The sequence below is a fragment of the Entelurus aequoreus genome, linkage group LG01 (genome assembly GCF_033978785.1).
Source record: "Entelurus aequoreus isolate RoL-2023_Sb linkage group LG01, RoL_Eaeq_v1.1, whole genome shotgun sequence".
NCBI classification, from domain to species: Eukaryota; Metazoa; Chordata; class Actinopteri; order Syngnathiformes; family Syngnathidae; genus Entelurus; species Entelurus aequoreus.
The window spans coordinates 34,076,315-34,099,965 of record NC_084731.1 but is presented as its reverse complement, the minus strand read 5'-3'; the positions used below and the strand labels follow the sequence as shown (position 1 = coordinate 34,099,965).

The window sequence follows — 23,651 nt, the reverse complement described above, 5'->3', positions numbered from 1 at the left end:
ATCGCGATATGGCCTTAAAATATTGCGATATTAAAAAAAGGCCATATCGCCCAGCCCTAACGTGAGTTAACTTCCTGTTATTTTATCTTTGAGTATAGAGCGATCACTCTGATTGCACAGTCTGTAGGTTCAATGTGCACAACTAAATAGTTTATTTTCTCAGACAGCAATGGGTTCGTACAAGTTTGAATTGGGGAATGTCTTTTAATGGGGAAAGGCGTTAATGAATCTCGTATTATTAGTGTTAGAATTTAGGCTGGCTAGCTAAAGAGCTAGCGATACTATGCCTTTCCAGTAAATGAGCAGTAGCAGTGTCATCAATCACGGTTTTAGGATATTTAAAACGGTAATACCATTTTTAAAATGGTAATACTGTTGAGAGTTGCACCGCGATTTTTCCTTGTACCATTTATCGTAACAGTCCTAGTCCTGTATTATAACGTCCGTCACAAGCCGCCCCTGTGTCTCCAGCACAGTGCTGTGTTTTCCTGTTGTGCTTTTATTTTAAAGGCATGACTTTTAACAGGCGATATTTATCCAGTTTTTCTGAGGCAAGTAGACTGGAATCTATGCCACTGCGGCTGCTGGCAGTACCGGGGAGTAAAATAAAAAATAAGTAAATACAGAAAACAAGCTTCCAGGATACAAGAACAAAATACGCATGTTCGGGAAAGTAGGAATACACCTTCAATTTTTATGTCTACTACTGTTTGCCCATACAAAGCATGCAGCAAGATTTCTCACCTTACACTTCTATTATAAGGGTGCCTTACTACTGAAAGTGTGTTTTTATGTGGGTGAGTCGATGTGATAAAAACATTTTTATGCAAAATATTTATGAATTTACTACTAAATTGTATAGTCAGACTTATTACAGGCTTGTTCATGTCAAATGGGAATTTTAAGGACCTTAATATTTTTTTTAAAAGTGTGACTTATTAGGGACGTGGAGCTTACAACATGTGGGACAGGATAAAATGTATTTATTCCACAATGGGAACATTGTGTGGTTGCAGTGCAGATAAAAAAAAAGTACACAAAATGTAAAAAGAAACACATGAAAACAAGAGGGGAAACATTAAAGAACACAAAGGACATAAGACATTCAAAGCTAATGCAACAAGCTGACATTTCAGCGCATTTGTACATACAGCTACAAAAGTAAAACAACTATCAATATTTATACATATTGTACACATTTGGAGAATTATTCAATTTTATTCAGATTTTTGGGGTGACAATTCTCGATTCAAACCTATTTTTACAATATATTTGACTGACGTATGATACACTCAAAGCAGGAAACTGCGCAGATGGCCTAAAAACTTTTTTTTTTTAAATAGATTCTTGAAAAATTAGACTTGATTCAGAATTGTAATAAGAATTGGAAGTAAAACTTTTTCCAGCACCCCCACTAGTATGGTATCTAAATCAATTGTGAATATTTTATTGATCATAATTATTCTGTGATGCAATTAACCCTAGCTGTTTGGCGCTTGAGCACTTGAAGACTGGCATAAACTGAAGGGCTTGGGTTCGGTTAAAGATACTGAGATAGATTGGCAGATATTTGGTGTAATATTTTAAGGGGGAAATGCCAGTGCTGTTCTTTTCTGAACTTATTGCAATGACATTATGTTCCATCTTCATTTCTTTTATGAAAACATGTGATATGATGTGTAGGTCACCACAAAGGAAACCAGTCTGAACCCCAATGCCAAAGTGTGGCAGGAGATTCCTGCCCACCAGAATGACATCTCAGAGGTGACAGATGATTCCTTTTGGCTGCAGTCGTATCCTCCCAACCCTGATATGACCGAAGGTACTGCTATTGTTGAAATATATGCAAGTATAGGCTACTTACGGGAGGTGTCATTAATAATGCCATGTCAATAATAAAACCTGCCCTTCCATCTTAGAGTACACTGATCTTCTGTCTTCTGGGGAAAAAGGATGCGACCCGGACTTTCCTGACAGTACTGTCTACGCGTATGCACCTACTGAGGACAGTGTGAGCAGTACTGATACATTTGACGCAGGTTGTTTACCTCTTGGCCCCCAAAATGAGTCAGCCATCGATGCCATACAAGAAAAACCTACGCCTGAGTGTCTACGAGAGTCTTTAAAGAAACAACTGGAGTTCTGCTTTTCAAGGTGTTTAACTTTTGAATGTAACGCATTTCCCCTCCTCCCTAGCATCATTCATTAATTTGTTTGCTTGTTAAACACTTGTTTTTTGTGTGTTCTCTTTCCAGAGAGAACCTATCTAATGACCAGTACCTGATATCCCAGATGGACGGTGATCAGTTTGTACCAATCTGGACCATAGCATGCATGGAGGACATCAAAGCCCTCACCACCAATACAGACCTCATCCTGGATGTACTGCGAGGTACCAGAGCAGCTCTTTGTAGTTTCTGACATTGCTGTAGAATCTCCAATCTTAAACACAATCTGTACCATAATACTAGCCGACTATAGCATTTACATTTTGAAGCTATTTTTTTCCGTAGGAAATACTGGATAAATAATCATCAGGTGCATCATCAAACAGTCGTTATCACACTTTTCTGTCATCTTTCAACATGTCTTTGTTACAGAATCTCCATCGGTTCAAGTTGATGAAGCTGGAGAAAGAGTGCGTCCAAATCACAGACGCTCCATTATTATTCTAAGGGAGGTGCCAGAGACAACACCAGTAGAGGTGAATATGATCTTATAATGCAAATGGCGCACACCTCAAAACTTGTTGTAGCATATTTGTTTTAATATAAGGTTTTTTTTGTTTGTTTTTACAGGAAGTGAAGGCCCTTTTTAAAAGTGAACACTGCCCAAATGTGTTAAGTGCTGAATTTGCACACAACAGCAACTGGTACATAACCTTTCAGTCTGATATGGATGCACTAAAGGTATATCATCACTTTTATCCAATTGTTAAACATTTCCTGTTTTTTTTTTGACAGTACAGGGTTTCCCCTCATGGTAACAGAATGTGGAGCACAGCCACGGCAATTTCATGGTCACCACACCTTGAAAATAAGTGGGGTTTTTTTTACGTGGAAACAAATTTAAGTAATATAATGGGTTGTAGCCTCCAAAAGGCTGTGAATGTGAGAGCAGCAGCACGCTTCGAGCTAGTCTGCGAAGCTCCTTCTCCAGCTGCTTCAGTGTTTGACAGGGGCTCATGCTGAAGCAGGTCGGACGGGCCTCTGTCCTCCTTGTTTTTGTGACTCCACTGCAGCCCTTGTGGGGGATCCTTGTTCCGCAGCCCTCCCGAGGACCCAACATAGGGTCAACATTGCAGGGGCGGAAACATATGGGGTGGCCATGGCCCCCCAAGTTGGGCCTACCTTTGCTATGCTAGCAGGAGCTGTGGCAAGAAATGGCAAGGATGCAAATCACCTTAACAGGTGCTGCAGGGCAACTAATAACCATCTCCGCCAAGCTTACCATGCCTCAGCTTTTGCAGCAAGGCTGGGGTTCACCATTTTTTGTTGCTGCTTTATATGGAGAGCCTGCTGCAGGATGTGGGTGGGTTCAGTAGCCCCGAGTGGTGAGACGGCCCATATGAGGGATCTAGTGCGCTTGCTCAGGCCCTTGGTCAAGAGCCTCAGTGGTCCAGGCATGCCGCCCAGTCGTGGTGTTTGTAGTTGATGCTCTGGGCTCTGTCAGCGCTTACTTTTTAGCCTTGGGTCAATTCAGGGCTGGAGATACTTTACCTAAAAACAGTCTTTCTCCTTGCCATGGCTTCAGCGAAGTTGGTCTTCAAACTGCATGTCCTGTCTGCGCAGCCGTCTTGTCTGAGATTAGAACGATCTGCCATCTCTCTCCTGCCTAATCCTTTTATTTTATTTTGCCGAAGGTGTTCCTTCACTCTCTTGTGTTGAGGCCCTTGGTTCTGGAACCCTTTCAGCGTCCTCCCCATGAATCTGCAAAGACAGCTCAGTTGCCGGCCCGGTCCTTGGGGGTGTACACTGACCGCCCACGCCCTGTTAAACCAATCAGCTCTATGTGTGCTATGGAGAAGCTAAGCTGGGCCAAGCTCTGTCCAAGCAGTGTTTGGCCCGGTGGGTTGTCGAAGCCATAGCTCTGACCTATGAGGGTGCTAGGGTCCCTCCATCTAGGGGAGTGGTGGCCCACTCCACCAGAGGGATAGCTGCCTCTGGTGGCGTAGAGAACATTTGTGCAACAGCCTGTTAGCCTCTTCTGGGACTTTCCCAAGGGTTTGCAGGCTAAATTTTGCTCCATCAATGGTTTCTACCATTCTGAAAGCAGGCTAGTGAACGGTGCTGTCTCTGTAATTGTTGATTCACTCATTTTGCTGTCAATCAAAAAGGGATTCAGCCCAGACAGGTCATCCAATCATCATGCGGAAGCCCAACAACCCCCTTTTCAATCACTGTTATTTGCTCATCGTCCGTGGGCGGGACAAAGTCGAGTATTTTTTCAATGATTGTCTAGTCCAGCACTATGACGCTACCACATCAATGAAAAAAGTTGCGGCAACTGTCATCAGAGTAGCTGATTTTAAACTAAAGTTAAATGCATCTTAGTGCATTCAGTCAATGAAATGCAAACATAAAACATATTTGACCACTTTTTTCTCTTGCAGTTGTCACTGCTGTATATCTGGCATCACATGTTAGAACAATGCTGCGGGTAAGAGAAGTCTGCAAGTCAGATCCATAACTTCAGGACAAAGACTAAGGGCTGGGTGGGTCTGGCTAGTGTGCAAAGCGGGGCTGTGTGCGTCCCGCCGCTTGACAGACGCCGCCCCATCACCCAAGCCGCCAGCCCCTGGAGCAAAGGTGTGGCGCCTCGTCTTACCGTCGAGGCTCAAGACGCTTGTGTCTTGCTTGCGGTTTATCAGTTTTTCAGTGGCCACATGTTCTGCGCATCACTAATCAATCATGCTTAAATAATATAGGCTATACCTCCAGTCATACAATATATTACTTTAATTTGTTTCCACGAAAAAAAAAATCCTAATTTTGAAGGTTTGGCGGCTTCAATTTATCTGTGGCGCTGCACCACGATCAGATACATGTAGGGAAAATCCTGCTGTTGACCCATACGGTGGCGTGTTGACCTGATATGACAGAACAAATGTAAGTAAGGTAACCGTGGTTCTGTGAATAAAGGTCAACACGCTAGCTTGCAGTATCACTCAGAAAGGCTGAATTGGCTTCGGTCACGGAAGAGACTGAACAGGCATTTGCACAGTTGTGTGTGTGTGTGCGTGTGCGTGTGTGCGTGCTCTGATTGTGCCCGCATGGCAGAGGCGTTAATTAAAATAATTTGCTACATTGTCTCCTGAAACAGCTCACCCTCGAAGAGGAACCCATACGGTGGAGTGTTGATCTTTATTCATAGAACCATCGTTACCTTCCGTAACCATCTGTTGGTACGATGCTATTTGGGGGCCTGGAACGACATTTTGCAGCACTAGGTCTTCACAGATGTTAAGTGGCCTACATACAGTGGCTGTACTTTTAGAAAAGGCATTGTTTAATTTATCTGTGGTAAACGCAGCCAACATAGTTTGTTGCGGCAATACATCCATTTACCTTAGTTTTGTCTAAAGTTTTGTCGGAGTTTGATTTGAGATGTGATCAGTGCCTGTGCAATGCGCGCCGCGCCGCCTTCCGGCAGTCAAAAACAAACACTGTGGTTAATCGTCATTCATTTATGATAATGCAATACATTTGTTTTCTTATTTACATGCGTTAACATTGCCCTACAAGCAGTAATGAAACAGTAATGCAAAGCTTTGTTTTTAAATGTCATTTTTTTAAACATTTATTTCAGCAGGTTCTCCATATTTTCAGTGATAAATGATACTTGGATACTTTTAACATCCTTGGCTGTCATTAACTCATTCTACTTGAGTATGGCACACACTAGCAGTGCTGCGCTCCAACTGCTTCACCAAGTTGTCTACACACTAGGTCATGTTTTTGATGATTTCTCTCTAAGTCAATGAATATTATCCACTTCTTCTCAGCCCTGTCCTTCACACTCTTTCTTCCTTTCCACGGTTGGAAAAACATTTATGTCCATCTCGAGCTATAATCTATTGCTAGTGAATGTTTTGGTGGGATCTTACAAGAGAAAGGCATCTCAGACATAAAATATCTCAGCCTTCACATGAGGATAACAAAAAACAACTTTTCACAGAAACTGGAAACTTAAGAAAAAATACTTGGATCCATTTGTTTGTTTTTGTTTTGACCTGCCTTTTTGTCATCAGGCTTACAGATATCTGCGGGAGGAAGTAAAAGTGTTCCAGGGAAAACCTATAATGGTAAGTTCAATGAGTGTCTCATGTTACACCAGAAAAACCCAGCAGCCTCTCCTCAAATGTATGACAGAACTGCTGTGCAGTCATTAGTCCCAAGGCTGGTTGCTCCACTGAATAAGGAGTTTTTTCTTTTAACCATTTTCAGAATTGTTCATTTAAAAATATAATTAGTATCTTGAGCCCCAGTGATGACCAGTATCGCGCTTGGAAGGTCCCAAATACACTGACACTGGCTGGAGGAACTTTGCTTTGCTGTTTTTCTGCTGTTGTCTCTTCCTGACCTATTTGCTATTTCATCTTCATCCCTCCTCTCCCCTTTTTCCATTACTCCCCCGTCCCCCCCCTCCAGTCAGGGCAGTGTTTTTTGACCTAATGACCGTAAGATTATGAGATCTGAGGGGGGCAAAGATGACCGTTACTATGGCAATACAATAAAATTGATGCCTCATACTTTTTTTAAAAACGTCTCCTGTCTCATCTAGTCCATTTTGTCTATTTAGGCCCGCATAAAGGCCATCAACACCTTCTTCAGCAAGCCTGGCTTCACTAGCGCGGACTCCAGTTTGTACAACCAGCATGCTCAGCCACCAGCTCCGTACAGCTCACCTGTGTACATGCAGCAGGTGTATAATGCTCAGCAGCAGCAGTACCCTGTGTATCCAGCCCTGGTCCAGTCCTGGAACCATACAACTACGCCTTACTTTGAAACCCCTCTGGTAAGTCACAACAGACCACCAACAAATGTTATATTTATTTATGTACAAGTTATAACTAGACACCGGGCGTTCATAACTTCTTTTTCAGGCACCGTTCCCTAACAATGGATTTGTGCCTGCTTACAACGGTGGGGGCAACTATAAAGCAAGTTCAAGCTCTAATCCACCTGGGAGCAGGAACCGGTAGGTTACTTATAATAAAAAGTTCTGTTAAAGGTGCTGTTTGCAACTTGCTCACGGTTACATTTTTCAAAGCAAAAAACACAACAAGAACACCATTGGCTATCTTATGTTACTGTAAGTGGTTTAACGGAACATAATGTTTTTAAAACGGTCTATATTTTTCACAATTACTAAGTTTGTGTAATAAAAAATTTTACTTGCCCGTATAAAATGGTTGGTGTGTACGTTGGTCACTCACTCTGTCTCGTCAGCACATACGTGTAGGGTGCGCGTTCACACATACAAAAGCAGTATAAGACAAGCAACAGACAATTTGCAGTCATGTTGTTATGATAGAATTTACATTTAATAGCAGCTAACGCTAACTGTCTAAATCGATATGGTAACAACACCCAAAACTAATGCGCTTACGTACATCATTACGTCCAAGAAGCCATAAGAGGGCAGCATATAACATTGGAAAATTAGCACCCTATAGACGTCTGTGTAAATGTTGCAAAAAGCCCCTTTAACCCCTAGGGCTTTATCTAAGATCCAAAAACCAGGTGCTAAATGTGTGCAAAAAAAAATTGTGTGTACTATTTCTGTGCGTGTTGCATGTGATCTACTACGACTGCGTGTACAATTGATAACTTGTGCAGACCGCCTATTTAAATGAGGCTTTTGCATGTACTACTGGTTGTGGCCATGGAAACACCCCACATTCATGTTGTTAAGCGCTCCAACGGTGTGCAATGTTGTTGAACTAGCATCACACATCTATGAAATGCACCACCCTGCAGTATAGAATCGCAATGAAGACAACAAGCTATTTTTAGCTCACTGACGGTGCGCTGTTTAGAGTGGTGGTGGACCATTACAGCATTGCGGCGCATTAATGCATCCGGAATGACTCAATTGCAAGAAAATGCATACAGAATTTTTTTTTTTTATTATTATTATTTTTTAAGTGGGAGATATATTATGCTTCCTAAATGAAAGAACTGCATTTAAAAAAAAAAAAAAACGCCAGCACACACTAAAACGAATCAATGTATATTGTTTTAATCAGCCTTTAAGTCACACAGCAGCTACAAAATTCGAAATTAATATTGCTGAATAAATATGCCTTAATATTTTTTTATTTCTGACAGTCCAAATATGTTGACACAAGTCGGACAGAGGATTTTCTGTCCATCGTCTGTTTTACAGTGCGATTACCTTTTCTTACCGTGTGTGTAACTCTAGTTTGCATGTCCTTTCTGGACGTACTAAATAAAGACGCAAAACAAAAATATTAGTCTTGATAAATTTCACTGTGTGCTAAATAATTAGATTTGTATTTTCTCCTCCCAGTATTATGGTTTTCTGATGATTAGCATATATTCTGCATATTCGTAAAGATAGGCTAAATGGGTTGCTCTCCTTATTCGGCTCACTTAAGAGATGGAATCCTCTGTGCACAAGTTTAGTAGATCAGTTTTGCGTCAAATCAAGTTTGCATTTGTTTTAGTACACGCAAACTATTAGTACCATAGATCTGGCCCTTAGTCTTTCTTTTAACCCTCTTCTGTTAGTTAGCATACAGTATGTCTAAATGATGATTCTACAAAAACTGATCATCTCTGTTCCCTCAGAAATCACGTAAAGGGGTCCTTTAGGCCTACAAATGCACTCAATTCCCCACCTTTGGCTCCCCCTGCTCTGATGGATGGTCATTTGGGTCCTGTCCGCTCACAGCCCCTCCAGACATCAGGAACCACAACAGTGAGCCTGCTCTCCATGAGCTCTAAAAATAATTCTCTAAAGGCCACTGTCCCGACAGGAGAGCTTAGCGGAGACGGGCGGACAAGGTTTGTGGTTCTGTTTTTTACAATTCACTCTTGGGTTGGTTTTGGGGTTGTATTTGTTCAGAATAGGCGCAAGTGGTGTTTCTTGGTCTGGAATTTTGAAATATAGAACAGGCAATACTTTATTGTTACTGCACAGTGTACAATTTGACGCTAGGGATGCACAAACATAATTACTGCGATCTATTTCTCAAATTGTGATTGCGATTCGATGTGCAATTTTTCTATTTCATATATAGAAATGCATAAAACTGCGAAAATAACAAGTAAAGGAAGACATGTTATTAGACTGTCAAGATATTCTTCTCTCAAGGTGACACACATTAGAAAAATATGCAATAATTAACTTTAAAAAAATATGTGGATTTATGCAGACGGATTCAGAGCTGTTGTCTACATCAGCGTTTTTCAACCTTTTTTGAGCCAAGGCACATTTTTTGCGTTGAAAAAATGCGGAGGCACACCACCAGCAGAAATCATTAAAAATCAAAACTCAGTTGACAGTAAAAAGTCGTTATCGCAATTGTTGGATATGACTTTAAAGCATAACCAAGCATGCATCACTATAGCTCTTGTCTCAAAGTAGGTGTACTGTCAGCACCTGTCATATCACGCCGTGACTTATTTTGAGTTTTTTGCTGTTTTCCTGTGTGTAGTGTTTTAGTTCTAGTCTTGCGCTCCTATTTTGGTGGCTTTTCCTGTTTTCTTGGTATTTTCCTGTAGCAGTTTCATGTCTTCCTTTGAGCGATATTTCCCGCATCTACTTTGTTTTAGCAATCACAGATATTTCAGTTGTTTTTATCCTTTTTGGGGACATTGTTGATTGTCATGTCATGTTCGGATGTACTTTGTGGATGCCGTCTTTGCTCCACAGTAAGTCTTTGCTGTCGTCTAGCATTCTGTTTTTGTTTACTTTGTAGCCAGTTCAGTCTTATTTTCGTTCTGCATAGCCTTCCCTAAACTTCAATGCCTTTTCTTAGGGGCACTCACATTTTGTTAATTTTTGGTTTAAGCATTAGATACCTTTTTACCTGCACATTGCCTCCCGCTGTTTCCGACATCTACGAAGCAATTACCGTATTTTCCGCACCATAAGCCGCACCTAAGAAACACAATTTTTCTCAAAAGCTGACAGTGCGGCTAATAACCCGGTGCGCCTTATATATGGATTAATATTAATATTTATTTTCATAAAGTTTAGGTCTCGCAACTACGGTAAACAGCCGCCATCTTTTTCCCCGTAAAAGAGGAAGCGCTTCTTCTTCAACGGTAAGCAACCGCCCCCATAGAAGAGGAAGCGCTTCTTCTACTGTAAGCAACCGCCAAGGTGAGCACCCGCCCCCGTAGAAGAAGAAGCGCGCGGATATTACGTTTCATTTCATTTGTGTGTTTCTGTAAAGACCACAAAATGTCTCCTACTAAGAGACACGCGTACAAGGTTCCACTGACTTATGATATTCCTGTGAACCGCACTGTGGATACAACGGGAACACGTACGGTGAATATTCGCACCACAGGGAATGAGAAGTCGTCCTTCACTGTGGTTCTAGCTTGCCATGCTAACAGCCAGAAACTTCCACCCACGGTGATATTCAAAAGGAAGACCTTGCCAAAAGAGAACTTTCCAGCCGGCGTCATCATAAAAGCTAACTCGAAGGGATGGATGGATGAAGAAAAAATGAGCGAAGAGACCGGGTGACTTTTTTCACACAGCCGTCCCTGTTGATCTATGACTGCATGCGCGTCCACATCACAGATGGTGTCAAAAAACAAGTGAAGCACACCGAAGAAGAAGAATTCGAGGGATTTGTGGATGAGTAATAACTTCAGAAAGTGAGCTTTAAATGTTTATTTTGTGTGTTGTGTGACACTAACGTATGAGCAACGTTGAGTTATTGATGTTGCTATTGCTCTGCACTATTTTGAGTGTTACTATTTTTGTGATTGCACATTTGCACATTACATTTTGGGAGTGAACAGAGTTGTTAGAATGCTGGTTTTTAATATATTATTAAAGTTTGACTGACCTATCTGACTGTTTTTTTGACATTCCCTTTAGCGTAGCGTAGGTGCGGCTAATAACACGGGGCGGCTAATAGGTAAACAAAGTTTTAAAATATGCCATTCATTGAAGGTGCGGCTTACAACACGGGGCGGCTTATGGTGCGGAAAATACGGTAGCTACCGGCTGCCACCTACTGATATGGAAGAGTATTACACGGTTAGTCTGCCGAGCTCTACACAGCACCGACACTCAACAACAACACATCATTTGCAGACTATAATTACTGGTTTGCAAAAAATATTTTTAACCCAAATAGGTGAAATTAGATAATCTCCCACAGCACACCAGACTGTGTGCCGTGGCACAGTGGTTGAAAAACACTGGTCTACATCATGCTCTTAAAATATATATATATATATATATATATATATATATATATATATATATATATATATAATGTATGTATGTATATATATATATATATATATGTATATATATGTATATATATATATATATGTGTGTGTATATATATATATATATATGTGTGTATATATATATATATATGTGTGTGTATATATATATATATATGTGTGTGTATATATATATATATATATGTGTATATATGTATATATATATATGTGTGTGTATATATATATGTGTATATATATATATATGTATGTATGTATATATATATATATATGTATATATATATATATATGTATATGTATATATATATATATATATATATAGCTCTGAATCCGTCTGCATGAATCCACATATTTTTTAAAGTTAATTATTGTATATTTTTGTAATGTGTGTCACCTTGAGACAAGAATATGTTGACAGTCTAATATTTCTTCTTTTACTTGTTATTTTTGCAGTTTTATGCATTTCTATATATGAAATAGAAAAATTGCACATCGAATCGCAATCACTATATATATATATATATATATATATATATATATATATATATATATTAGGGTTGCACATCTCTCTCTGATAAACGATTCGATATGCATCTAGATACACAGGTTACGATTCGATTCAAAAACGATATCCTTTTATTACAGACCGATTCGATTCCGAACGATACGATTCGATTTGACGGTTAATATTCAAGACTCCAAATCCCCAAGCATTGTAGCTTTACGTCACTGGCAAAAAAAAACAGAATAACAAAATCACATGTCAATGTATTTATCTTTAGACATGGACCAAAAAAATTCTGGCTGAATTGTAGGATGGGAACTCCAGAGGTAAAAGTAGCACAGAATAGTAACAACAATGTGCAATATTTCAGCCTGAGCATAGTTTTGAACACTAGAGGTAGGTAACAAAGATTCAATATTTCAACCTGAGCATATAGTGTTTTGAACACTAGAGGTAGGTAACAATGAACACTAGAGGTAGGTAACAAAGATTCAATATTTCAACCTGAGCATATAGTGTTTTGAACACTGGAGGTAGGTAACAATGAACACTGGAGGTAGGTAACAAAGGTGCAACATTACAATGTAAACAAGTTACACACCTAGTACACATCTCAAAATTAGCACAGTGACAAATAAATGATAAATGGGTTATACTTGTATAGCGCTTTTCTACCTTCAAGGTACTCAAAGCGCTTTGACAGTATTTCCACATTCACACACACATTCACACACTGATGGCGGGAGCTGCCATGCAAGGCGCTAACCAGCAGCCATCAGGAGCAAGGGTGAAGTGTCTTGCTCAAGGACACAACGGACGTGACTAGGTTGGTAGAAGGTGGGAATCGAACCAAGTGCTTTGTGTAAAAGAATAGAGAAAATAAATACATATGTAAAAAGAAAAATCAAACTACTGTGTGAGAGGTACCGTTTCCCAGGTCAAAAAGCAGTAGTTCACTTACACTATGCCTGTGCATTTTCATCATCACTGTCCTGTTTTTTTGGAGGGCAGATTTTTTTTTAAGGAAAATCAACTGATCCACATGCTCATGTTTGAGCAGACTATGTTTTGTGGAAACAATGTCTCCCGCAGTACTGAACACGCGTTCAGATTCCGTGTGTTTCACTTCATGTACTTTTTTATGCCGAAAGAGGCGATTTCAGCCACTTGAATGACGGCGAAATCATTTAAGGCTCACAATTTGTAATCCATCCACAAGTAAAGAAAACTTGGATTATTTCACTTTATGTACTTTTTTATGCCGAAAGAGGCGATTTAAAAGAGGCGATTTCAGCCACTTCGGTCATTACAGCCGAGTTTAGATATACTTTTCGAGACGAGTGACGTAAGCGCGCTCCCGCGTCAGGGGGTGCATTTTACGGCAGGGGTGCGTTTCCCGGCACAACACCGGGATGCAGAGGTATCTTTTAGCGAGAGATGACAGCAGTGGCAAGTCCTGCTGCTCTTTCCACCACTGCAGTGGGTTTTTTGAAAATCTTTCTCGGTCCATTATCACCTTCGGTCAGACTGACGCTTTCGTTCTCCTCCACATTCATTTTCCGTGTTGTCTCTTGTTTATCACTCGTGCTAATACCAGTTAGGTGGCTACCGCGTTTGGCGAGTAGCTTCAGCTCTCGCGTTGTTTTATGCTGACGCATATTGTAATCTAGCCAACCCATGCAAAGTCTAGCGATAACCGATCCATGACTCTATAACCGATTCAGCTAGGAATTCATGGATTATTCGCATTGATTGAGGAGTCTGCTACCGATGCAATCTAATCGTTTACTTGTTGAACCGAATACTCGGTCGCATCGGTTTATCGTTCACCGTACGTGCTCCCGTTGTATCCACAGTGCGGTTCACAGGAATATCAAAAGTCAGTGGAACCTTGTATGCGTGTCTCTTAGTAGGAGCCATTTTGTGGTCTTTACAGAAACACACAAATGAAATGAAAGGTAATATCCGCGCGCTTCTTCTACGGGGGCGGGTGCTCACCTTGGCGGTTGCTTACAGTAGAAGAAGAAGCGCTTCCTCTTCTATGGGGGCGGTTGCTTACCGTAGAAGAAGCGCTTCCTCTTCTACGGGGAAAAAAGATGGCGGCTGTTTACCGTAGTTGCGAGACCTAAACTTTATGAAAATAAATATTAATATTAATCCATATATAAGGCGCACCGGGTTATTAGCCGCACTGTCATCTTTTGAGAAAATTTGTGGTTTTTAGGTGCGGCTTATGGTGCGGAAAATACGGTACATAGGTGTATAGAGGCCCATTTCCAGCAACTATCACTCCAGTGTTCTAATGGTACAATGTGTTTGCTCATTGGCTCAGAAGGCTAATTGATGATTAGAAAACCCTTGTGCAATCATGTTCACACATCTGAAAACAGTTTAGCTCGTTACCGAAGCTACAAAACTGACCTTCCTTTGAGCAGATTGAGTTTCTGGAGCATTACATTTGTGGGGTCAATTAAACGCTAAAATGGCCAGAAAAAGAGAACTTTCATCTGAAACTCGACAGTCTATTCTTGTTTTTAGAAATGAAGGCTATTCCACAAAATTGTTTGGGTGACCCCAAACTTTTGAACGGTAGTGTACATACCGTATTTTTCCGACTATAAATCGCTCCGGATATATATATATATGTCGCACAGCCCGAAAATTCACAATAAAGACGGAAAAAAACATATATACGTTGCACTGGAGTACAAGTCGCATTTTTGGGGGAAATTTATTTGATAAAATCCAACACAAAGAATAGACATTTAAAAGGCAATTTAAAATAAAGAATAGTGAACAACAGGCTGAATAAGTGTACGCCATATGACGCACAAATAACCAACTGAGAACGTGCCTGGTATGTTAACGCAACACATGGCAAGAGTCATTCAAATAACTAACATATAGAACATGCTATATGTTTACCAAACAATCTGTCACTCCCGATCGCTAAATCCGATTAAATCTTCCTCCCTGGTGTCGCCTCTGGTATGTCCTTTCTTTCTGCTGCTCGATTGCTGTTCTCTGCTGCATATTTCACTACGTCCAGCTTGTAATCTGCAGTATATGATTTCCTTTTTCGGTGCCGTTTTTGTTCAGTCCTTCTCAGTTTTTATAAGTTACCGCCAATGTTGATGTGATCCATTTTAATAGCTACGGCAGTAGCATATAGTAGTTAGCATCCCATGGCATGACCCTCCCCCGCCAAATTCTTATTGGTTGACGTGTGAGTGACGATTGCTGACGTGTGTGTGACGATTGCTGCCATTTGCTTCGTCTCTTACGCGAATGAGATAAATATTATTTGATATTTTACGTAGGGATGATGTTTGATAAGAAATTATCGAGTTCGAGCCCATTATCGAATCCTCTTATCGAACCGATTCCTTATCGAATCCAGATAGGTTGTTGCATATGGAAAAAAACACATTTCGTTTAACAAAAGCTCACTATTATTTTATAAGAAATAAATAAATAAATATTGACTGTTGTTACCCCACTAATAAAATAAAATAAATAAATATTGACTGTTCTTACCCAAAGTATTTTAAGTGGGATTTTTTAGAAAAACAAATATATACAGTAACACAAAAACAACCTGCCTCTGTGATTACTATAGGTGTATAAATAATACTATAGTGTTAAATAAAATCAGTCCCTTGGGCACAATACTGAAAATAATACAGCTCTCCAAAAAGTGCACTTCTGCTGCTATTGGAACATCCTTCTGGGGTCCATCAGTGTGGCCTCCTCCAGGAATGACTGCACGTCCTTGTCCTGGAGGGATAATGAGGGACAGACACAGCATAGAATTAGGGGGGAAATTGGCTGAATTTGAAGACTAGGGTGTCTGTTATTAAGTCTTTAGCATTAGTATGTGGAATTAAATGATGGAATGGATTAAGTAATGAAATTAAACATTGTACTGATATGATCCACTTTAAGAGGTTGTTCAAATAGTGCTTACAAAGTACAAAGAAGCATGAGAAATACTTTCAACCTTATTGAAAATAAGATATTCTTCATCTCAGTATATTAATAATGACTGAATTAATTACATATTACAAAACTGTTGTATATACTAAATCACAGATGTTTGGGTTTTGACTATGCAGAGTAATAATGTCATATGATGTTTAAAGTTGTAACTACAAGCTACTCAGGCAGTCCTAATATAATGTGTTTGTGAGAGAGGGCGAGCAGATAGCTTCAAATCTACAAAGATTTTTAAAAAAACAAAAAAAAAACTATGGCCAAAAAAACTTTTTCTTTTTGATAAATGGAGGGCTGCAAATGCTGAGTTGTAAATATGTTGGGGATGCACTGTGTATATAATCATAACAGTAAGCTGTTTTTATTTTAGGAGAAGTAACAACTACAGGGGCATGAGGAGGAAAAGAGATGATGAACAGAACATGGTCAGCATTTTTACCTCTATTAACATTATAATTAAATTTGAGACACTATTACTTTCGTGTGCGCGTGCCAAAAATGTGACCTTTTGCTGAAATGAATATTGTAGTGGTCCGTCCCTGTGATGGAAGTCGAGCTGCCGCCTCCACCAAAGTTCGACCTGGAAGCTTCTAATTTCCCTCCATTGCCAGGATGTGTGGTCAGTGTAGCGGAGGAGACAACGCCCGAGATGCGTCTTTCTGATGTTGTACGTGGTCTAAAAGTGACCAACAAGGTAACGAATGCTCTCTCATATCAAAATACCTGGCGATTTATGGCAAATATGTAATATAATTTTTGCTCTACTCTTATCAAGATTGTAACCATCAAGGTAAATGAAGTGAAACCCCCAAACGTCTCAGAACTTCCAGCACCAAGACAAGATGTGAAACCAAGTGAAGTAGTGACACAGACACCAGCACAGCCTGTTACAAGGTACCTTTTTTTAGTTGCTCTGTATTTAGCGTCCAGTTCTTCATTTTGTTTTGAAATAACTGTAAAAAGAAAAAAACATCAAGAAAGTGGACAAAAGTTACATCAAATCAAATAAAAGACTCATTCAGATGGAGGGTCATCTTTTAACCAACTCTTTTGCAGTCACGTTTTTGTTGGGTTGTTCGAGCAGGGTTTTAGACTTCCAATACCATCAGCCATGAGTACCATATTTTCCGCACTATAAGGCGCACCGGATTATAAGGCGCACCTTCACTGAATGGCATATTTCAAAACTTTGTTCATATATAAGGCGCACCGGATTATAAGGCGCACCTATGCATCCATTAGATGAAGCTGCGCTAAAGGGAATGTCAACAAAACAGTCAGATAGGTCAGTCAAACTTTATTAATATATTACAAACCACCGTTCTGACAACTCTGTTCACTCCCAAATTGAATAAACAGCTGTTTTATTATTTTCCCAGAGGTAAAGTCAGTGACGTCGTGTTTTGTTTATCTTTTAACAACAGCAAGGTATAACATGTAGTGCAACATTTATATGTGACCTGTGCTGGCAAAATGAGTCACAATGAGGACATTTTAAAAACTGAGAGTTATTGTTATTTACACATTCTCCATCTAAAGACCTTCAAAATGATATATGGTTTGTTGGAATCGGACAGAAAATGACCGAGTTACATCCGATTGAAGTCGACCAAGTTTGAGGGTCCGTTTTGAGAAAAACCAGCTTAAAGTTTACTGTTCCAGAACAGAATGTTCCAAAACAAAACTCCATAGCAACCATACCTTAAAAGTCCTTGTAGCAACACCAAAATTGGTACAATTAAAGTCAAATCCCATGTCTAAAGGATATGCAAAACGTTCTCGTAATCGTTGAGATTGTCTAGAGAGGAGAAGCCTCCTCAGAGTCACTTTCATCCATTTCTGAGTCATTATCGCTACTAACAGGGTCCTGACCATACTTGCCAACCCTCCCGTTTTTAGCGGGAGAATCCCGGTATTCAGCGCCTCTCCCGACAAATTCCCGGCAGAGATTTTCTCCCGACAAACTCCCGGTATTCAGCCGGAGCTGGAGGCCACGCCCCCTCCAGCTCAATGCGGACATGAGTGGGGACAGCCGTTCTCACGTCCGCTTTCCCACAATATAAACAGCTTGCCTGCCCAATGACGTCCTAACATCTACGGCTTTTAGAGGGTAGAGTGCACAACAAGGAGAGAGTTCTTGGTTTCTTATGTGGGTTTATTGTTAGGCAGTTTCATTAACGTCCTCCCAGCGCGGTACCAACACACAACAACAGCAGTCACGTTTAGTCTACCGTAAAGCAGTTTGTCTGCAGTAAACAGCAATGTTGTGACACTCTTAAACAGGACAATACTGCCATCTACTGGATAGCCTGCAGAATACTGAAATTCAAGTATTTTACTTATATGTATAATAAAATTTAAAAAATAAATTAATAAAATAAATATATATATATATATATATATATATATATATATATATATATATAGCTAGAATTCATTGAAAGTCAAGTATTTCATACATATGTATATATATATAATATATATATGAAATACTTGATTTGGTGAATTCTAGCTGTAAATATACTCTCTTCTTAACCACGCCCTTAGCCACGCCCCCCGCCCCAACCACGCCCCCCGCCCCAAACACACACACACACACCCCAACCCCCACCACCAAACCCCCACCTCCACATATAGGAGGTCTCAAGGTTGGCAAGTATGGTCCTGACCACCAAAATAATCATCAATCAGCTGTCCGTAATATTCCTGACCAGCAACACTAAGAAGATTCGCCGACTGCAGTGAATTTAACGCACTTGCAACCGCCTGTGTACCCTCTCCACCTTCTAAATCCATTATGGAATGTAAAACAGTAACTTATCCACAAAAATAATAATTAAATGTTCGAAAATCACCTTTTTTCACCAAATATTCCGCTCGAATTACTGTGTGTTGTTTTTCATCAGGGCGCTGCCATGATACCACAATGCACCGCACGGGGTGATTCAACCAATGAGGGTACGCCTCACAGCGACCGGTTAGCAACAAGCCGGATTTGTTTACAGGTTTAAAAACTCGAATTCTATTGGTTCAGAATGGCGTCATCGGGAATTCCATGCTCATTTTTATAAAGTAGGTAAACTTGGCGTCACAATGATACCAAATATGGCTAGGGGGATTCCCCCTTATTGCCACAAGTGAGCGTTGAAAACACTTGATTTTCTCAAGGAATTTTAACACAAAGGACTAATTTCTGAAGACATACCTCGTACAAAACCTTCAAATAAAGGTGATTTAAGATGTTTTCTTGCTATTTCGATGATTGGGATCGCTAGATTGTGGCTTTATGGACTCATTTTTGTGAAAATCTCAATTTCAACCAAGATACATTTTTTTCACTTATTTGCCTGTAGGTCAAAATTAGCCTGTGCGTATTCCGACTCATTTTGCCAGTACGGGTCACATATCACCAGTGTTGGGTTAGTCACTGAAAACCAGTAACTATTTACAGTTACTAGTTACTTTATTTCAAAAGTAACTCAGTTACTTACACCAAAAAGTAATGCGTTACTGTGAAAAGTAACTATTTAGTTACTTATTTTTTTAAAGCTCCCATTAATGCCCTTTAAGCCTTCATTTCAGTACTGTTATTGCACTGGAGATTAATACAATGTGTTTATCAACTTGACATGCATTTGCATCACTGAACTCTGCTAAGCAATGTGGTCTACATACAACACACAAAGACAAATATATGTTTCAAAGGGCCAACTTATTTCAGGCCAGAACAAATTGACAAACTATTTTAAATAGCTGCAACATAACATACATAAGTAACAAACAGCATAATAACAACATAGCTGTAAACGAAATACGTACTTTAACTTTATTTTTACATACCAAAGCCTAACCAGGCATTTTTTCTCTCAAGGAATTCTGAAATAAAATCATGTCTGAAGCCCAAAACACACTACACATTTTCCCAGTTTTAGTTTAGAGATAAGGAAATATTGGCCTGGCCCACTAGGATCCCTCTTTATGTTTGTGAACTTTGTTTTTTATACATTTAGAGGGATGTGATAATCAAACACTCTAGAAGTCTAGAAATAAAGAGTACATAAGAGAATTGACAGAGTGTGTGTACTATAATTCATAATAACATTGATTTTGATTCAATATTATGTTTTGAGCAATGACAGTTTGAAAGAAAAAAAAACAGCTTTGTTTCATTAGTCAACATTGTAACGTTTTCTAAATTACATTTCACCTTTAAGCTTTTTTATTTCACTTTTGTTATGTTTTTGTTTATTTTAATAGTATTTTTAGAAAGGGCTGTGGGCCTTTAAAACATTAGCTGTGGGCTGCAAATGGCCTCCGGGGCACACTTTTGACACCCCTGCTATAGATAATACAAAATTAAATCTGATAAATCTATCGATAAAAAGCTGAGCCTGGCGACACATGCATGTTAACAACTCTCTCGCTCTCTCTGTCTCCGCCCCTCCCTCACGATTGCTGCTGCGCGCACCCCTCCCTCCCCTTCCCACACTCAGACACACACACAGCGCGGCTCCTCCGTGTGACACAAGAGATTCAGAAAAACGACGCCGTAGCGCTGCCACAAAACACTCATATCTTCTGTTTCAAGCCAATACTACATAAAAAGTAACGTAAAATAACGCAGTAACGCATCATGTAGTAACGGTAACTGAGTTACTGAATATAAAAAATAACGCGTTAGATTACTAGTTACCGCCGAAACTAACGGCGTTACAAACGCGTTAGTCCCAACACTGCATATCACATAGTGGAGGGGAACTTTTCCCTGATTCAATAAACACGTAAAAAACAGTGATACTGTTACGGTAAATCAAACGTTAGTGCAATCAAAATATAGTAACACTCAAAATAGTGCAGAGCAATAACAATATATCAATAACTCAACGTTGCTCAAACATTGTCACACAACACAACACACAAAATAAACATGTAAAGCTCACTTTATGAAGTTATTCCTCATCCACGAATCCCTCGTATTCTTCTTCTTCAGTGTCCGAATTAAACAGTTGGGCGGATATGGCATCCAACATGTCTCGTCGAAGTCGTCATTAATCGAGTCAGTGCCGCTGCTGCTCTATTACCGTGTTTTACTTTGTGACTGATCGTCTTAAGTTTAAACTCTGTGTCGTAAGAGTGTCTCTTAATAGGAGCCATTTTGGGGTCTTTACATAAACAAACAAATGGAATTCAAAACGGCACGCCTCGCCCAGTCATATATCCCAGCATGCACCGCACGCTTCTTCTTCATCTACGGGGGCGGCTGCTTACCGTAGAAGAACTTCTTCTTCTACGGGGTAAAATGAAGACAGGGGAAAATGAAGTCGGCGGCTGCTTGCCGTAGTTGCGATTGATTGATTGATTGATTGAAACTTTTACCTGTTGGAGGCTCAATATTGGTCCATATATAAGGCGCACCGGATTATAAGGCGCACTGTCAGCTTTTGACAAAATTGGGAGGTTTTTAGGTGCGCCTTATAGTGCGGAAAATACAGTAATATCAACCAATACCAAGTACATATTTAATCAGGTTGACAGTGTAACATTATCAACACAACATTTAAAGGGGCTGTTTGCAACACTTAACAGATGCCTAGAGGGCACCAACTTTCCAATGTATTTCACGCATTATCCCGCCCTCTCATGGCTTCTCGCATTAGCTAATAACAATTTGGATAGCTAGCGTTGGCTGTCATTAAATGTATATTCTATCATAACAACAACATGACTGCAAATTGTTCATTGCGTATTTTGAACTGCTTTTGTAAGTGTGCACGAACTTCCTGCACGTACGTGTTGACGAGACCAGGTGATTGACCGCCGTAAACACCAATCATTTTTTTCCGGCTGGTAAAAAATGTATTTCATCAACTTTTGTAAATGGTATAAATATAGACAATTGTCAAACAAATGTGTTCTGTTAAACCACTAATGGTAACATAAGCTTGCCGGTGGTGGTCTTATTTTTTGCTTTGAAAAATGTGACTGCAAGGAAGTTGGAAACGCCACCTTTTAAATTATTTCCTTTTTTCTTTTATAACATAAAGCTAAAGAAAAACAGTAAAAGTCAATAGTATTTAATAAATAAATAAAAGCATAAATGACCATTTACATTTTTACTAAACTCTGAGGTCGATTTGCCCTCCCCTTACATGTACACCTGGCCACTTTCACAGCAGCAGAGCACTGTTAGATGATCTTTTCCTAGATTCCAATTAAGGTACTTGTTAATTTCCTTTTACAGCTGCTTACTTTCTGCTGTAATGTGGTTCCATCTAGACTTTTAAGTTTACTAAGCACTTTGTTGTTTTAAGCTAGTTTAACGATTAACATGCCTGGTCTGCTTCCGCTTTCTCTTACTTGATGCGTAAGAACATGTTTAACCTTGTCCTCCAGTGATGATAGGTGTAACAAAATGCAGTTTATTTGCCACAGTTGAGGAGATGATTGTTAACTTAGGGGAGCAGCTTTGCATCTAGCCAGAGTGCATCGGCTCTTGTGATCGTCATTGGTGGATCACATACTTTTTCACAGAAATCGTTGGATACTGATCAGTAACCGATTTGTTGGAGCATCCCTACTAATTTGAAATACTTACTAGCAATACATATATTTGGTTGGGACACTAATAGCTTTTTAATCTTGTTCCCAAATTCTAGCGATATCAAGCAATATATTTAATTCATTGATTATTAGTTGATTTGTCATTTATGATTCACATTACGGTCAGGTTTGTTTTTACTACAGAAATGATTTATACTTTCATCTTTAATCTCTTATATAATTCTCCAATAGTTTTATTTTTTATTCAATTCAGTATTCTTATATTTTTAATCGTACTATTCATTTTAAGTTATCTTTAACATATTTTATTTTCTGTTTTCTTTTATCACTGCATAACATAAACTAACCGAAAATATGCATTTACCTGAATTTCAGCGTGCATTTGCCAGTAAAGGAGATGGACGAGGCCGACGCTCCTGTTCTGAAGGACACGTCAACAGCTGTCAAGCCTGAATCTCCTACGGAAGGTTCTCCCTCCACCTGTAGCCATGGCGCCTCCAACGTAGCTAATCCCCCATTTCCCACCTTAGAACAGGTAAGGTATTACTTCTAATAGGAGCTTGATGACTCATCCCTCCAGATATTACATAATTAAAGAGGCTTCAGAGTAGGGCTGGGCGATATGGCCTTTTATTATCTTGATATTTTTCTGCCATGTCACGATATATATCTCGATATTTTGCCTTAGCCTTGAATGAACACTTGATGCATATAATCACAGCAGTATGATGATTCTGTGTCTACATTAAAACATTCTTGTCCATACTTCATTAATATATGCCTATTTTAAACTTTCATGCAGAGAGGGAAATCCCAACTAAGTCAATTTACCAAAACTGTATTTATTAAACAGTTATTAAGCAGTGGCACAAACATTCATGTCTTTTCAAAAGAGAAAGTGCAAGATTGTCAGACATTTTAAAACAAGCTATGAGTGAACTTTTGTGCATGATGTCACTAAGATGACATATCAAAACACTAAATTAAAGTGCAATTTTTGTACAGAACGCCACTACGATAGTTTAAAACAAATAAAGTGCACTTTAGTCCATGATGTCTCACAAGATATGTCAATAAGTGTCAAATAAAAATGAGCTGCTTAATAGGAAATCAAATAGTATATGTCCTTC

At 39.5% G+C, this 23,651-nt stretch overlaps 1 protein-coding gene across 2 annotated transcripts in view; it reads left to right on the top strand.

The window, feature by feature from the left end:
• Positions 1–23,651, top strand: part of LOC133650940 (la-related protein 4-like) — a 54,322-nt gene that overhangs the window by 26,631 nt on the left and 4,040 nt on the right. For both annotated transcript variants that reach the window (XM_062048744.1, XM_062048734.1), the window contains exons 2-14: positions 1,684–1,822; positions 1,920–2,154; positions 2,256–2,392; positions 2,601–2,704; positions 2,799–2,909; positions 6,251–6,304; positions 6,802–7,017; positions 7,106–7,200; positions 8,817–9,032; positions 16,331–16,385; positions 16,490–16,654; positions 16,736–16,854; positions 22,897–23,056. In XM_062048744.1, coding sequence (XP_061904728.1) covers positions 1,813–1,822; positions 1,920–2,154; positions 2,256–2,392; positions 2,601–2,704; positions 2,799–2,909; positions 6,251–6,304; positions 6,802–7,017; positions 7,106–7,200; positions 8,817–9,032; positions 16,331–16,385; positions 16,490–16,654; positions 16,736–16,854; positions 22,897–23,056 — 1,677 coding nt within the window. In that variant the 5' untranslated portion in view covers positions 1,684–1,812. The remainder of the gene's footprint in view (positions 1–1,683; positions 1,823–1,919; positions 2,155–2,255; positions 2,393–2,600; positions 2,705–2,798; positions 2,910–6,250; positions 6,305–6,801; positions 7,018–7,105; positions 7,201–8,816; positions 9,033–16,330; positions 16,386–16,489; positions 16,655–16,735; positions 16,855–22,896; positions 23,057–23,651) is intronic.